This window comes from Salmo salar, chromosome ssa28 (assembly GCF_905237065.1).
Source record: "Salmo salar chromosome ssa28, Ssal_v3.1, whole genome shotgun sequence".
NCBI classification, from domain to species: domain Eukaryota; kingdom Metazoa; phylum Chordata; class Actinopteri; order Salmoniformes; family Salmonidae; genus Salmo; species Salmo salar.
In genome coordinates, this window is record NC_059469.1 from 6,240,843 (window position 1) to 6,256,425 (window position 15,583).

At 43.2% G+C, this 15,583-nt stretch overlaps 1 protein-coding gene across 6 annotated transcripts in view; it reads right to left on the reverse strand.

Moving 5' to 3' along the window:
- The window catches only part of LOC106589366 (serine-rich coiled-coil domain-containing protein 2), a 90,291-nt gene that overhangs the window by 33,429 nt on the left and 41,279 nt on the right, over window positions 1-15,583 (reverse strand). For 3 of the 6 annotated variants that reach the window (XM_014179245.2, XM_014179247.2, XM_014179246.2), the window contains exons 3-5: window positions 9,190-9,292; window positions 7,098-7,182; window positions 6,249-6,411 (exon numbers count right to left, since the gene is read on the reverse strand). In XM_014179245.2, the coding sequence (XP_014034720.2) occupies window positions 6,249-6,411; window positions 7,098-7,182; window positions 9,190-9,292 (351 nt within the window). Of the gene's footprint in view, window positions 1-6,248; window positions 6,412-7,097; window positions 7,183-9,189; window positions 9,293-15,583 lie in introns of those variants that run through there. The other 3 variants (XM_045710270.1, XR_006762586.1, XR_006762585.1) reach the window with 3 other exon arrangements.

Consider the following 15,583-nt stretch of genomic DNA (forward strand, 5'->3'; position numbering starts at 1 on the left):
ACATTGTCGCGCGGTCCACATTTCAACAACCCACTAGAGCTACTAAACGTGTGACGGAGCTGTGGAGAGGAGGATGATTTCGCATCATGAGAGGGATCAGTGTCGAAAAGTCTACCAGGGGTTGTGTCATCCCAGCGCATAGACGGGAGGGAGTCTCCAAGCTGCTTTTTAGTTGGACTACGCTGCCCAGCGTCCATGAACGGAACTCAGCTCAGAGGTTTTTGGATCAGAGATCTGATGAACATTAGATTTGCAATCGTGACATGGAACCCTTAGACAAGGGGTTAATTCGTTAGACATGTAGACACAGACACCACCCAGATCATGATAGATCTATAATTTTGAGACATATGTCGAGCAGGGAGAAATGTTAAAAGAATACAATAAGAAGAATAAAATCTACAGGCAAGGGCCTGTAGAAATAAAGGATCAATGAAATCCACACCAATATTTGTCCAGTCAGTGTGTCCAGTCCAGCTCCCATCAGAGTCAGGCTGTTTCAAATGGCACCCTATTCCCTATATAGTGCCCAGGTCAAAGTAGTGCACTACGTAGGGAATAGGGTGCCATTTGGAATGAACCCAGTGTCTCCTCTTCTGGCCAGAAAACAAGCCGCGCGTCAACCAATAACAGCCTCGCGCAAATCAGACGCCTCCGATTGCCACCACATTTATCTCCCCTCGCAGACAGAGACACATTAGCCTTTAGCGGCATCCGAAATCTCACCACAGCCTTGGATATCGTGGCTGGAGCGTTGGGGAAAATCGGCTGCTTTCATCATTGATTCTGTCAGATTGTCACACCGAGATAATAATTATCCGTGGGACATGGATGGGGCCGTGTAAATCTATGATGCGAGTGTTGACAAGAGCCCGATGGGACTGCAGTGGGACAACAACAACAATCACTGTTTTGATGCAAAGATATATCAATGACAGGAGAGAAGTAGCCCTGCTATCAGGCTGTGGTCCTTGGAATAGTCCCAAATGGCAGCCTATTCCCTATATAGTGCACTACTTTTGACCAGTCCTTACTGTAGTGAGCCTACTGTTATACACAGCGTAGGGACAAGATATTTCTAACAGTGCCTTCAGAAAGTATTCACACCCCTCGACTTATTCCACATTTGGTTGTTACAGCCTGAATTAAAAAAATTGATTAAATTGAGATAGTGTGGTATTGTGTGTAGGACAGTGATACAATGTCAAAGTCATTGTTTTAGTACATTTTTACAAATGAATTAAAAATGAAAAGCTGAAATGTCTTGAGTCAGTAAACCTTTGTTATGGCAAACCTAAATACGTTGAGGAGCAAAAATGTGCTTAACAAGTCACATACGTTGCATGGAGTCTGTGTGCAATAATTGTGTTTAACGACCTCCTCGTCTCTGTACCTCACACATACAGATAATTGTAAGGTCACTCAGTCGAGCAGTGAATTTCAAACACAGATTCAACCATAAAGACCAGGGACGTTTTTCAATGCCTCGCAAAGGGCACCTAAAAACTGTCAGATAGCCATTTAAACTGTCAAAGGAGAAAACCGAGGACGGATCAACAACATTGTAGTTACTCCACAATACTAACTTCATTGACAGAGTGAAAGGAAGGAAGCCTGTACAGAATTAAATATTTCAAAACATGCATCCTGTTTGCAATAAGGCACTAAAGTAAAACTGCAAAAAATTTGGCAAAGAAATTAACTTAATGCCCTGAACACAGTGTTGTGTTTGGGGAAAATCCAACAACACATCACTGAGTTCAACGCTTTATATTTTCGAGCATGGTGGTGGCTGCATGATGTTATGGGTATGTTTGTTATTGGCAATGAGTTTTTGGGTGGGATAAAAATAAACGGAATAGAGCTAAGCACAGGCAATATTTTACTTGGTTCAGTCTGCTTTCCAACAGACACTGGGAGACAAATTCACCTTTCAGCAGGACAATAACCTAGAATACAAGGCCAAATATACATTGGAGTTTCTTACCAACAGGATGTTGAACGTTCCTGAGTGGCCTAGATACCGTTTTATATTAAAGATCTATGGCAAGACTTGAGAAAGGCTGTCTAGCAATGATCAACAACAAACTCCACAGCGCTTTCAGAATTAAAACAATATAGTAAAATCCAGGTGTGGAACGCTTACCCAAAAAGACTCACAGCTGTAAATCGCTGCAAAAGGTGATTTTAACATGTATTGACTCAGGGGTGTGAATACTTATGTAAATTAGATATTTCTGTATTTCATTTCCAAAAAAATAAGCAACAATTTCAAAAAACTTGTTCCCACTTTGTCATTATGGTGTATTCTGTGTAGATGGGTGAGAGATTTTTTTATTTAATCCATTTTGAATTCAGGCTGTGACAAAATGTAGAATAAGTCAAGGGTTATGAATACTTTCTGAAGACACTGTATATAGTGCACTGCTGGTCAAAGGTAGTGCACTACATATGGAATAGGGTGCCATTTGGGACGTATAGAGTATTTGCCCCCCTGCTTTCTCTGGGTACTACGGGGGAGCGGGAGATAGATGACCAATCAATAGGAACACGGTTGATAATGCGCAGATGATAATAGTTACAGCCTGGAACTGCCTCATCAAAATACAGCGGAGTCAGAAATTGACAACCTTGTAGGATTTATGCCAAGAAACAGTTCTGGCTCGTGGTGCCCCAACGCCCTATTAATACAGTTGGTATGCTGTATGCTCAACATTTATTTTAAAGTATATTATTTTATACTAATACGATTACTCTTAAGAAATAGATTTTGTTTAACAATATATACATTACCAGTCAAAAGTTGACACCAACTCATTCAAGGGTTTTTCTTTATTTTTACTATTTTCTACATTGTAGAATAATAGTGAAGACATCAAAACTATGAAGTAACCAAAGAAAGTGTTAAATTATATATTTTTTATATTTGAAATTCTTCAAAGTATGACAGCTTTGCGCACTATTGGCATTCTCTCAATCAGCTTCATCACCAACCAGCATTCCAATTAACAGGTGTGCCTTGTGGAATTTATTTCCTTTTTAATGCGTTTGAGCCAATCAGTTGTGTTGGTATACAGAAGATATTTAGTAAAAGCCCAAAAGTCCATATTATGGCAAGAAACGACAGTACATCAATACTTTAAGACATGAAGGTCAGTGAATCCGGAACATTTCAAGAGCTTTGAGTTTCTTCAAGTGCAGTCGCAAAAACCATCAAGTGCTATGATGAAACTGGCTCTCATGAGGACCGCCAGAGGATAAATTCATTAGAGTTAGAAGCCTCAGAAATTGCAGCCCAAATAAATGCTTCACAGAGTACGAGTAACTGACATCTCAACATCAACTGTTCAGAGACTGAATGAAATCAGGCCTTCATGGTCAAATGGCTACAAAGACACCACTACTAAAGGACACCAATAAGATGTTTCTTTGCCCAAGCAAGTCTTCATGAGCAATGGACATTAGACAGGTGGAAATCTGTCCTTTGGTCTTGAGTCCAAATTTCAGATTTTAGTTTCCAAACGATGTCTTTTTGAGATGCAGAGTAGGTGAATGGATGATCTCCGCATGTGTGGTTCCCACCGTGAAGCATGGAGGTGGTGGTGTGATGGTGCTTTGCAGGTGACACTGTCAGTGATTTATTTAGAATTCAAGGTACACTTAACCAGCATGGGAACCACAGCATTCTGCAGCAATACGCCATCCCATCTGGTTTGCACGAAGTGGGACTATCATTTGTTTTTCAACAGAACAATGACCCAACAACACCAGGCTGTGTAAGGGCTATTTGACCAAGAAGGAGAGTGATGGAGTGCTGCATCAGATGACCTGGCCTCCACAATCACCCGATTGCAGCCAAAAAGTGCTGAACATGTGGGAACTCCTTCAAGACTGTTGGAAAAGCATTCCAGGTGAAGCTGGTTGAGAGAATGCCAAGCATGTGTAAAGCTGTCATCAAGGCAAGAGGTGGCTACTTTGAAGAATCTCAAATATAAAACACTTTTTTGGTTACTACATGACTCCATGTGCTATTTTATAGTTTGTCTTCACTATTATTCTACAATGTAGAAAATAGTCAAAATAAAGAAAAACCCTTGAATGAATAGGTGTGTCTAAACTTTTGACTGGTACTGTATATATGTTAAATATATGTTAAGAAAGAAATAGCGCCCTTTGTGTGCACTGTTGGTAATAATGTATGTATGTATGTATGTATGTATGTATGTATGTGTGTGTGTGTGTGTGTGTGTATGTATGTATGTGTGTATGTATGTGTGTGTGTGTATGTATGTCTCTCAAAAAAGGTAGGGGTCAAAATGATTGACAGCCCTGTTTCCAATACCTTTCAATGCGAGGATAATGGCACTGAGCCCTTTTCTAAACGTTTCACAGTAGGTATGGGGTTCTTTTCTGCTCTGCACATTTCGCCGCCAAACCCACCATTGGTGTGCGTGGCCAAAGAGCTCTATTTTAATGTAAACTGACCAAAGCACCGGTTCCAATCAAGTGGCAATGCTGTTTAGCAAAGCGTTTACATTTGTTGGATGACGTGATAATAGAGTTTGATGACGTGGACGTCAATTAAGGCAGCCCCCCACGCCTCTCTGATTCAGAGGGGTTGGGTTAAATGCAGTAGAAACATTTTGGTTGAATGCATTCAGTTGTGCAAATGACTAGGTATCCCCCTTTCTATTCCCATAGAAATGTGTTTTTTTATTTCTATAATTTTTTGCCCCTTATTCGACACAATTGGTAGTTAGTCTTCTCCCATCGCTGCAACTCCCGTACGGACTCGGGAGAGGCGAAGGTCGAGAGCCATGCGTCCTCTGAAACACGACCCCGCCAAGCTGCACTGCTCATTGACACACTGCTCACTTAACCTGGAAGCCAGCTGCAACAATGTGTCGGCGGAAACACAGTACAACACGTGCCCGGGCCGCGTCAAGGAGTAGCTAGAGTGCAATGGGACAAGGACATTTGGGGGGCTGCGACACAACCCGGGATCGAACCCGGGTCTGCAGTCACGCTTCAACTACTGCCATGCAGTGCCTTAGACCGCTGCGCCATTCAGTAGGCCCTGGCTAGAAATGTTTTAACAGTTTATATTTCTTTGTGAAGCTTGCATTCAATTGCCACTCCCTGTTGCACACAAGCAGCTTCCATTCCCCCTGTCACAAGGGGATTTCTGGCTGATTTAAGATGAAATCGTCAACCCTGTTACAGGCAAACCTATTACTTCATATCGTACTTTTCTTTTTACCTCAAAATCTGAAAAAAAATGCTTTTTTATGAATTTCAACATGTGCTCTTTACAACAGAAAGTAAAACATTTGGTTATATCAAAGTTCCACCAAGTCGCTGCCTTTTGAGTATAACGATCAATTTACAAAGGATCATAATACTCTCAAAGTACACTTCATGACCAAAAGTATGTGGACACCTGCTCGTCAAACATCTTATTTCAAAATCATGGGCATTAATATGGAGTTGGTCCCCCCTTTGCTGCTATAACAGCCTCCACTCTTCTGGGAAGGCTTTCCACTAGATGTGGGAACATTTCTGCAGGGACTTGCTTCCATTCAGCCACAAGAGCATTAGTGAGGTCGGGCACTGATGTTGGGCGATTAGGCCTGGCTCGCAGTTGGAGTTCCAATTCATCCTAAAGGTGTTCGATGGAGTTGAGGTCAGGGCTCTGTGCAGGCCAGTCAAGTTCTTCCACACTGATCTCAACAAACCATTTCTGTATGGACCGGGCTTGTTGCACGGGGGCATTGTCATGCCGAAACAGGAGAGGGCCTTCCCCAAACTGTTGCCACAAAGTTGGAAGCACAGAATCGTCTAGAATGTCATTGTATGGTGTAGCGTTAAGATTTCCCTTCACTGGAACTAAGGGGCCTAGCCCCAACCATGAAAAACAGCCCCAGACCATTATTCTTCCTCCACCAAACTTTGGCTCGATTTTATACACCTGTCAGCACCGGGTGTGGCTGAAATATGCAAATCCACTAATTTGAAGGGGTGTCCACATACTTTTGCTGATATAGTGTAGATCTCAGTGTGAGTCACCTCTAGTACAGACACAAATAGCCAGAATAGTATAATCACTGAGTAAGTGTGTTTGAATGCTAACAATTCATGGAAATAGTGTGATTGCTTGCTTTCAAGTGTATTGTCCATCGTGTAGTGTGTGTTCTATCTACACAGAATGAGTGGAGCAGAAGCAGAGTTATGGTGTGTGTGTGACTGACCTGCAGCAGTAGTTTCAGGTGTTCTAGCTGGGCCTTCACAGAGCAGCAGTCCTCTGCCATGTGTTTCAGTGTCAGCTCATCCAGCTCCACAGCCTGGTGAGGGGCTGCCAAGCCTGTGCCCTGACTCTGGTACCCATCATAGGTCTGGAACACACAGTCACTACTGGAGAGGTTGAGGGACAAAGACAGACAAATAGAGAGAGACGGGCAAAGAGCGAGAGCGAGCTAGTCACTGCACATGATACGGGGGTGAATCGGAGTGCTCACAGGAGGAAGCCTGGGACAGGTGCGGGGCAGGTAGGAGGACGAGACATGTTACCCGGTTACCAGGGGACGAGTGGCTGTCTCCCACATCAGCAGTGCACACATAAACCATTGACGTAGGTCTCTCAATTGGGGATGGTAGGGGGGAAAAAAAATGGTATACAGTAGAGTATTGTGATTTTTGCCTTTTTATTTTGTCTTGGATGTTAACGTTAGCTAGCACTAGTCGGTGTGTACCTGTGTCAAAACTGGTATTTATCATTCTATAGCTAGTACTCCAACATGTTTTGAGCACTTTTACCACCCAAAATAATTTCCGCATGGCTTTCTCTTGTCCCTCTGCAGCAGAGGAGCAATATGTTTGGAACATCGAATCTCAATAAAAACACAGTACCAAATCACAGTACATATAGAAATCGTGCTGTATATGGAATCGCAACACATAGCGCATAAGTATCATGACAATATCGAATTGTGAGGACCCTGGAAATTCCCAGGCCGACTCTCAATACCAGAGGGCAAAAGGCAGAGACGGTCAGGATGTGTGTGACAAAGAAATGTAACTGAAAGCCCCCAGCAGCTCACATGTTGTCGTTGTGGAGTCGGTCGTCTACAGTCCAACAGAGCTGCCGTCTCCTCCACAGGGCCAGATGGGACATCCCATCAGTATCTACAACAGGAGACAAGACCACAGAGACAAAGTCATGGAGTCAAAATGAGGACCATACACGAGAACTACTACAACTTGTCGTGTATTTGAGGTTTAAAAAAAAGTATAATTAAATTTTTTTTTTTTTTTTAAGTTTAATCTCCACTTTGAAATTTCAGACTTGATTTTCCCTTACGAAAAGGTTTCTCAACCCCTTCAAAAATGTCCATTAATTATAATCCATGTAAAAATACACATTTCCTGTTGCTGCAGGATTATTTTCCTGCTGTAGAAAACTGGCTCAAATTAAGATCCTACACCTGTAAGCACACTCACACATTGGCATACACAGAGACACACACACACACAGAAACAAGTGTGTACGCACACACAATCTCCAAGCCACACACACTAAAGGAATTATGCCATCATTTCTTCCTCAGTTCCTCCCCATGCTCAAAGTACTAAGGGCCTCCCGAGTGGTGCAGTGGTCTAAGGCACTGCATCACAGTGCTAGAGGAGTCACTACAGATCCGGGTTTGATCCCGGGCTGTGTCACAGCCAGCCGCAACCGGGAGACCCATGAGGCGGTGCACAATTGGCCCAGCATCGTCCGAGTTAGGGGAGGGTTTGGCCGGCTGGGATGTCCTTGTCCCATCGTGCTCTAGCGACTCCTGTGGTGGGCCCGGGCGCAGTGCACGCGGACTTCGGTCCACAGCTGTAAGATGTTTCCTCCGACACATTGGGGCGGCTGGCTTCCGGGTTAAGCGAGCAGTGTGTCAAGAAGCAGTGTGGCTTGGCAGGGCCGTGTTTCAGAGGACATTTGGCTCTCGACCTTCGCCTCTCCTGAGTCCATACGGGAGTTACAGTAACGGGACAAGACTAACTACCAATTGGATATCACAAAATTGGGGAGAAAAAGGGGTTATAAAGTATAAAAAACAAATAAACATAAAGGTACTAATGTACGTACTATATAACTAGTGTTTTCAGATTGCTGGGAGCAGTCGAGAGCAGGGCCGAGAAAGCTATCTGAACTAAGAGCCCATTACAAAATCTGATGCCTGAGACTCAGTATCTGCTCATCTATCTGGAGGTGTCTCACTAACACAAAGAGGCTAACTATAACTCTGCAAACAACAGAACACTTAAAAGTGAAGCCTTATGGAAATGATCCGATTTTCTTTTACCACCCCAGAACAGTCTCTCAGCACAGCTTCCCAAGCAAATCTGAGTGGGATGAAAACACGGCAAGAGAGAGACTGCGGTAGAGAACAAATTGATCCTCCCAAGCTTGACATGCTGCTACCAGAGATAGATAGATGGTTAGTACTGAGGCAACTACGAAAACAGCCCTCTCTGCATTCCTTAAGCATCTGTTGTGTCTGGGTTCTCTGAAAATATGCATTCTTCTTCCACCCACGATTAAGGTTCAAAACACAGAATTAAAAAAAAAAAAATAAAAACCTTGAAAGAAATAACCTGAGAGAGCGTGAATTTGTTGCTTTGAAAACTTCAACTCCCTAGTCTGGCTGTGTGTACTCGGATACGGCAGAAGAGGCTTGACCAGGATGAAAAAGCTACGAGGCGAAGAGTGAAAGTGCCTTTGACGTTTTTCCTGTCAAGAGAGTGTAGAAAGCTAAGGCCTTCCCTTTTGCATACAGGTTTCGTGCCTCAGAAGGAAGCTGTTATAGGACCCCTCCCCAGTTATCAGGGTTATGACCTCCTTACTCCAACTATGGACAAACAGGAGGGAGGGCACCTTGGGCAGATTGACATGGCCTTATGCTAACTGTAACTATATGCTTCAACACATGATGCTGAGCTTGTGAGGTGCAGTCTTTCTGACAGAACAGCGCTCTCCTTGTTCAGGCCCCTTTTCCCCCACACTCTCTCCCGTTAGAACTAAGTTGCCCGTCGGCACAGCACTAGGATGAGCTTTACTCTCCACCAAACCTAATCTTGATCATTAAAGGGAAAACGACAAAACTGCGCTGAGACCCGTGTCTAGACAAAAACCACACTCACCACCGTGCAAGGAGCCATCCTCAGGGAGGTCATCGTCCAGCATGAGGTCATCGTCGTCCAGGTCACACCCAGACTCTAGGTTGTCAAGGTTGTTGAGTATGTCCTAGCATTAGAGAGCGAGAGAGACAGCGAGATTAGTCAGTTTGAAGCCTCATTTTTACAACAGAAGCAGAGATGGAAACGATTTTGAAAGGGCTGTTCATCTCCCTCAAGGGAAATATTACTTGAAGAATGAGATTGAAAGACAAAATTGCATGGTAACCTATTGCTCAAAAAAAAATGACAGCTCCCGAGGAGCTTGTTCGATAATGTATGGGGTAAAACATTTAATGTCTTAATGACCCCTCAAGACACAGGTTGAAAATGGTTACTTGTTTTATGCAAAACTACAATAGATCTGCTGGAGAAAAAAAAAAAGTGAAACAACCAATCCTTGGCCGTAAGAGAATCTGTCTATCTCCATATCGAGTATCGTTATCTTCAGGCCCATTCCCCTTTTGCTCTGGCCCCCTGCCTTCGCTTAGAGTGGGCTTAGTCACAGCACAGCGCTCCTGGGGAAATGACATTTCCCCATGGTACGCGCCCATCCATCCATAGCATGACATTACAGCCTAATCTCCTGCAAGAAAAAAAAAGAACAAAAATAAAAAAAAACAGGCGCTCCGAGGAGAGATCAATGGCCAAGGTCTTACGTTAGCTACATTTTTAGCGATCTCAGATCCCCTAAGCAGCCTTGTCGCTGTCGGCTTGCTCACTTGTCATCATAGCTTACAGACAGACACTCAGCCTCTATGTGGAACTGCCTGGAATTAGGGGCATCTCACTGAACTCTCTCCATTGCCGCTTTTCGACCAACACCAGTTTCACTAGCGTATACATCCGATGTTATACTAGAGAAATTGTGTTTCCATAAAGGCCTTACAGGGAGGACTTGCGAAGGGCAGAATCAACAACCTCTACATAATCAAAACAGTTGCTTTGTGAGGTGTTAACCGTCGAGTGTGTTCACACTTAGCCATTATGTAAACGCTCCCAAAAAGCCCCAGCGGCCTCGCCTTGGCCCCATGTTGCAGGTCCGTTGGAGCCATGGCCCAGTGAGACATGGGTGCCGGCCTACGAACATGGAAACAGAAAAGTCTGAGCCTTTTACGTAAAATAGTGGGGTAAATTCTAAGTGGAAATGCACCGAAAGCAACTCAACATAAATGTGGCTGCACTTTAAAATCTTTTTCTATGGGCCTCAGTGGCGCAGTATTTTAAGGCATCATAGTGCTTGAGGAGTCAGTACAGACCCAGGTTCGATCCCACTGTGTGTCACAGCCGGCCGTGAACGGGAGTCCCATAGGGCGGCGCACAATTGGCCAAGCGTCGTCCGGGTTAAGCCAGGATTGGCCGTCATTGTAAATAAGAATTTGTTCTTAATAGACTTGGCCTTGTTAAATAAAAATTAAATAAATAAGCCCTGCCACAGCCAAACACTGGCTCTTTATACCCATAGTCCGGGTTAGGGGAGGGTTTGGCCCGTCGGGATTTCCTTGTCCCATCGCGCTCTAGAGACTCCTTGTGGAGGGCCGTGTGCCTGCAAGCTGACTTCGGTTGCCAGCTGGATAGCGTTTCCTCCGGGTTATGCGAGCAGTGTGTCAAGAAGCAGTGCGGCTTGGCAGGGTCGTGTTTAGGAGGATGCATGGCTATCGATCTTCGCCTCTCCCAAGTCCGTAGGGGAGTTTCAGCAATGGGAAAGTCTAACTACCAATTGGATATCACGAAATTGAGGACAAAAATTCTAAGTACAAAAGGTTCACCCGAGTTTGAGCTCTGAATGATAATTGGGTGCTGTCCCTTCAAGACCTCACGCGTGTACGCATAAAACCGATCTAGAAATTGATCTTGAAAGCCCCCCCACTTTCATTTAACTCCACTGCACCCAATTCTGGTTCTTCAAGTCGGATGGCCAGATAAGCCTACACTATGTGGCGTGGGTTCTTTGTTCTGGATCCTGTCCTTTCCAGTTCTGCTTTTTCCGTCCTCAACGGTCCTTCTTCAAAAGGACCCAAGACAGCTGGGCTGGCACACTGAGCATTGCACTGACCTCGCTAACATTGGAGGACAACATCAGATGCCTCTACTTTATACCACTTCTACAAGGCCTGATTCCCCCTCCCATGTTTTCATTACAGCATCCTATTCAAAAGAAGTCTAAGGCCTGGTTTAGAGTAGCCTTGTTATTTCCACTTCAATGGTTTGCATCTTTTATCTGTTTTCAGACTGCACTACTTTCCTCTCTGTGTGTCGTGGGATTTTTAAAAAACATTTTCATATTGCAGGGTTAATTTTTAACCTCACGATGGAGTGGCTTTTCAAACCGGCGGGCAGAGTACAATGGCAGAGCTCCACACATGCAATCTGTGAAAACCTTGTAACCGAGGCCTTCTCTTTCATACCGCGGCACTTCTATGAGAATGCAAATACGAGCTTGCTTATTTTCTCCACATAAATTTCTAAACTTTTCTACTAAATCGATAAGTAAAGTGGATGGAATTTAACCAATACTATGCTGGACTATATAGTACATACAGTCAAAACCTGACCCAACCTTGTCTAAGTCCTGACATAGACGAGTCCGGCCAAAGATGGTCACTCCATCTAGGTTTTCCCAGAGGACACAGGAGGTAGAGATCTTTTTTTGGGGGGGGCCATTTGTGCTCAACAACAAAAAAACAAGAAAGAAACACCTACATTTTTGGTCACTCATTCACTTACAAAAATGTATTTGATGCAGCAAAGTTCGTGGCAATTTTGCTGCAAACAAAATGCCACAAAATGTTGCCAGGAGTTAATCTGTGAATTATATTGCCATTAGTGGCAAACAGTTTGCCAGAGGCTTTTTTGGGCAAACAATTCTCTCAACAATCTATTTCAATTTTGTCAAACCTGTGGCTCATGTAATATGAATTGCCATATTAAACATAACTCAAGTCTGTTACTTTTCTTCAACCCAAGCCTTATACACCTGTCAGGAAGAGAGACAACTAGCACACAACTGGCTAGATTGAAGTCCCCAGTCTAGATTAAAGACAATTAGTTGATTTGTTTGAATCAATTGTGTTGAGGCATGGCCGGAGAAAAAAATCGTATATACTGTCGGCTCTCTAGGAACGGTTGGCCACACATAAAAAAAAAGTAGATTTAGTAGACCTTGGTCCCAGTTTATGCGAGCTACATTGTTTATATAGCATTTACACAAGGCAGAAACATTTACTTGCTGAAAAATATCGAATGCCAGTTTCAGTAAGAAGCATACAGTAGCAACATCAAGACAACTTTGTAACAGCTGACCCCGTTTTTCCAAGCAAAACCCACCCTTTAGCTGCGGAACCTACCTTTTAAGATGCCAAAAAAGAAAAGGCTTTTAGTAATTGTTTTCAGTATACCAATGTTTCTGTGTGTTCTGATTGTTTCAGTCCATCCACTGAACAAACTTAGGACTAAGGATTTCAACAGAGCCACCATCTGCAAGTTCACTCAAAAAGGCAATAGTTTTGAACTGGGTTTGATTTTGTTTTATTAGTTACATTTTGTTCATTCATTGGTTGAAAGCTATTGCTCAGTCATAACTTAGCTCATGTCAATTCTGTAGTTGCTCCATTAAAAACATCACCAATGTGTTCACATTTCTCTCATGTAAATGTTATTTGGAAAAATATTCAGTCTTTACTCTTTTCTTCATTAGCATGCTGATTTCCAGTTGTATTGGGTTTAATTTGTATCTGTTTAGACATCGAATGCATGTTGTTTAGTATATTTAGTTCAGTTCTCTGTGAGAAGCAAGTTCATTTAAAGTTGCGATTTGGTTCATGTAGATTCATTTCAATGTTAAAATACAAAGTAACTTGAAACCTGATCTAATTTGCATACATAATGAGTTTGCAGCTAACTTGAAGCAAACAATAGAAATTGACACAAGTTTCCCAGAAGTTCACAAGTCGCTAATTTGTATGTGAAAATACACAAATTGGCCAAAGATTTGCCTCAACTGTTTGCCAGTTTTTTCAGTAAGGTTTATCTCTTCCCAATCTCATTTTGTGCCACTCCACTTGTTATATAGCTGCCCAGCCAGGAAAAAAATCACAGGGGCATTGCACCACAGATGCTGATGGGAGTTGAAGTCCAAAGCAAGTTTAAATCTATTTCATGCCTCCTCAATCTGGACTTAATTTACCAGCAGCCTGTGAAAAGCTGCTTTCATGTTTCACTTGATGAACACAGCTGTCAGAGTGAAACCACCCTCAAAATCTGACCCAACTGTTGGGAGTCACACACACTCATGCACCAACAAAGCACCCTCAGCTGAGTCTGCAACAACTGGATGCATCCGGTTTTCAGGGGGAAATAGAAAGAGCCTGTGACACGACTTCCACTTTTGGACGTTAACAAGGCGACACTCCATTTTAATTTACTGGATTGGTTGAACTGGGCATATTTTTTTTTCTTCTCACCAGTTGGGGTGGGCGGTATCTAGACTTTCATACTGTTTCTGTACGATCCCAGGGTGCACGGTATTACCAACAGCAAAGAGAAATGACAGTCCACCATTACTTCAAGACATGAAGGTCAGTCAATCTGGAAAATTACAAGAACTTTGAAAGTTTCTTCAAGAGCAGTCGCAAAAACCATCAAGCGCTATGATGAAACTGGCTCTCATGAGGTCCGCCACAGGAAAGGAAAACCCAGAGTTACCTCTGCTGCAGAGGATAAGTTCATTAGAGTTACCAGCCTCAGTTTGCAGCCCAGTTCAAGTAACAACCACATCAACAGTTCAGAGACTGCATGAAATCAGGCCTTCATGGTCAAATTACTGCAAAGAAACCACTACTAAAAGAACACCAATAAGAAGAGAAAGACGAGCAATGGACATTCGACCAGTGGAAATCTGTCCTTTGATCTGATGAGTCCAAATTTCAGATGTTAGATTCCAACCGCTATGTCTTTGTGAGATGCAGAGTAGGTGAACGGATGATCTCCGCATGTGTGGTTCCCACCGTGAAGCATGGAGGAGGAGGTGTGATGGAGTTGGGGTGCTTTGCTGGTGACACCGTCACTGATTTATTTAGAATTCAAGACACACTTAACCAGCATGGCTACCACAGCATTCTGATGCAATACACCATACCATCTGGCTTAGTGGGACTATCATTTGTTTTTCAACAGGACAATGACCCAACACACCACCAGGCTGTGTAAGGCTATTTGACCAAGGAGGAGAGTGATGGAGTGCAGCATCAGATGACCTGGCCTCCACAATCACCCGACCTCAACCCAATTGAGATGGTTTGGCATGAGTTGGACCACAGAGTGAAGGAAAAGCAGCCAACAAGTGCTCAGCATATGTGGGAACTCCTCATGAAGCTGGTTGAGAGAATGCCAAGTGTATACAAAGCTGTCATCAAGGCAAAGGGTGGCTATTTGTTTAACACTTTTCTGGTTACTACTGTACATGATCCCATGTGTTATTTCATAGTTTTGATGTATTCACTATCATTCTACAAAGTAGAAAAAAGTAACAATAAAGAAAAACCCTTGAATGAATTGGTGTCCAAACTTTCGACTGGTACTGTATATACACCTTTCATAATATTTCCTCTAACGTTATTAGCATACCTCTATTGTTGCTTCATTCCTTCCTCGCTTTCAACAGTTAAAGGAAATACATTTTGACTGGTACTGTATATAAAAACTAATAAATAATGGATTTTTTGGGGACGGTATTGAAAATTATACTGTCGGCATTTCTAAATAAGCGGGTATACAGTATACCTCCCAAGTCTATCATCAGGACCTGAAAGAAATAAACTCAGGCATTTCTTTTATGCCTTCTACATTAGGTTACCAATGCACACGTACTGGACTGTTCGAGGGAAAGCACACGCTTCTTCTCTCTCATCAATATTTGTGGACACAGCTGTCGGATTGAAACCACCCTCAAAATGTGACACTATTCTGGGACACACACACACACACACACACAACAGCCTTAAATATGGTTACTGGACTGAGGGAGAGAGCACACTTCTCCCTCATCAATATTTCTGGACGGTCACCTTGACAATGGCGTGACAGTTTCTAAATAGGCAGGAAATACAGCGAGAACACAAGACTACACAAAGCCTTCTTTTGTGATGCGAGAGAGAGCGCAAGAGGGAGAGGAAGAAGACGAGAGAAGAGAGTCCACTTTGAGGATTGATGTCTGGTGGAGTCGTCACATTAACATTCAGATTACCTCTCCTGGTCGTGCGCCACGCATGAGACAAAGTGACAACTTAATGAGCAATGTAACCTCGAGGCTGAGCGAACCTTTCTTTTGGTGACGGAGTTGTTCTGTTTTAGTCCGATGGGC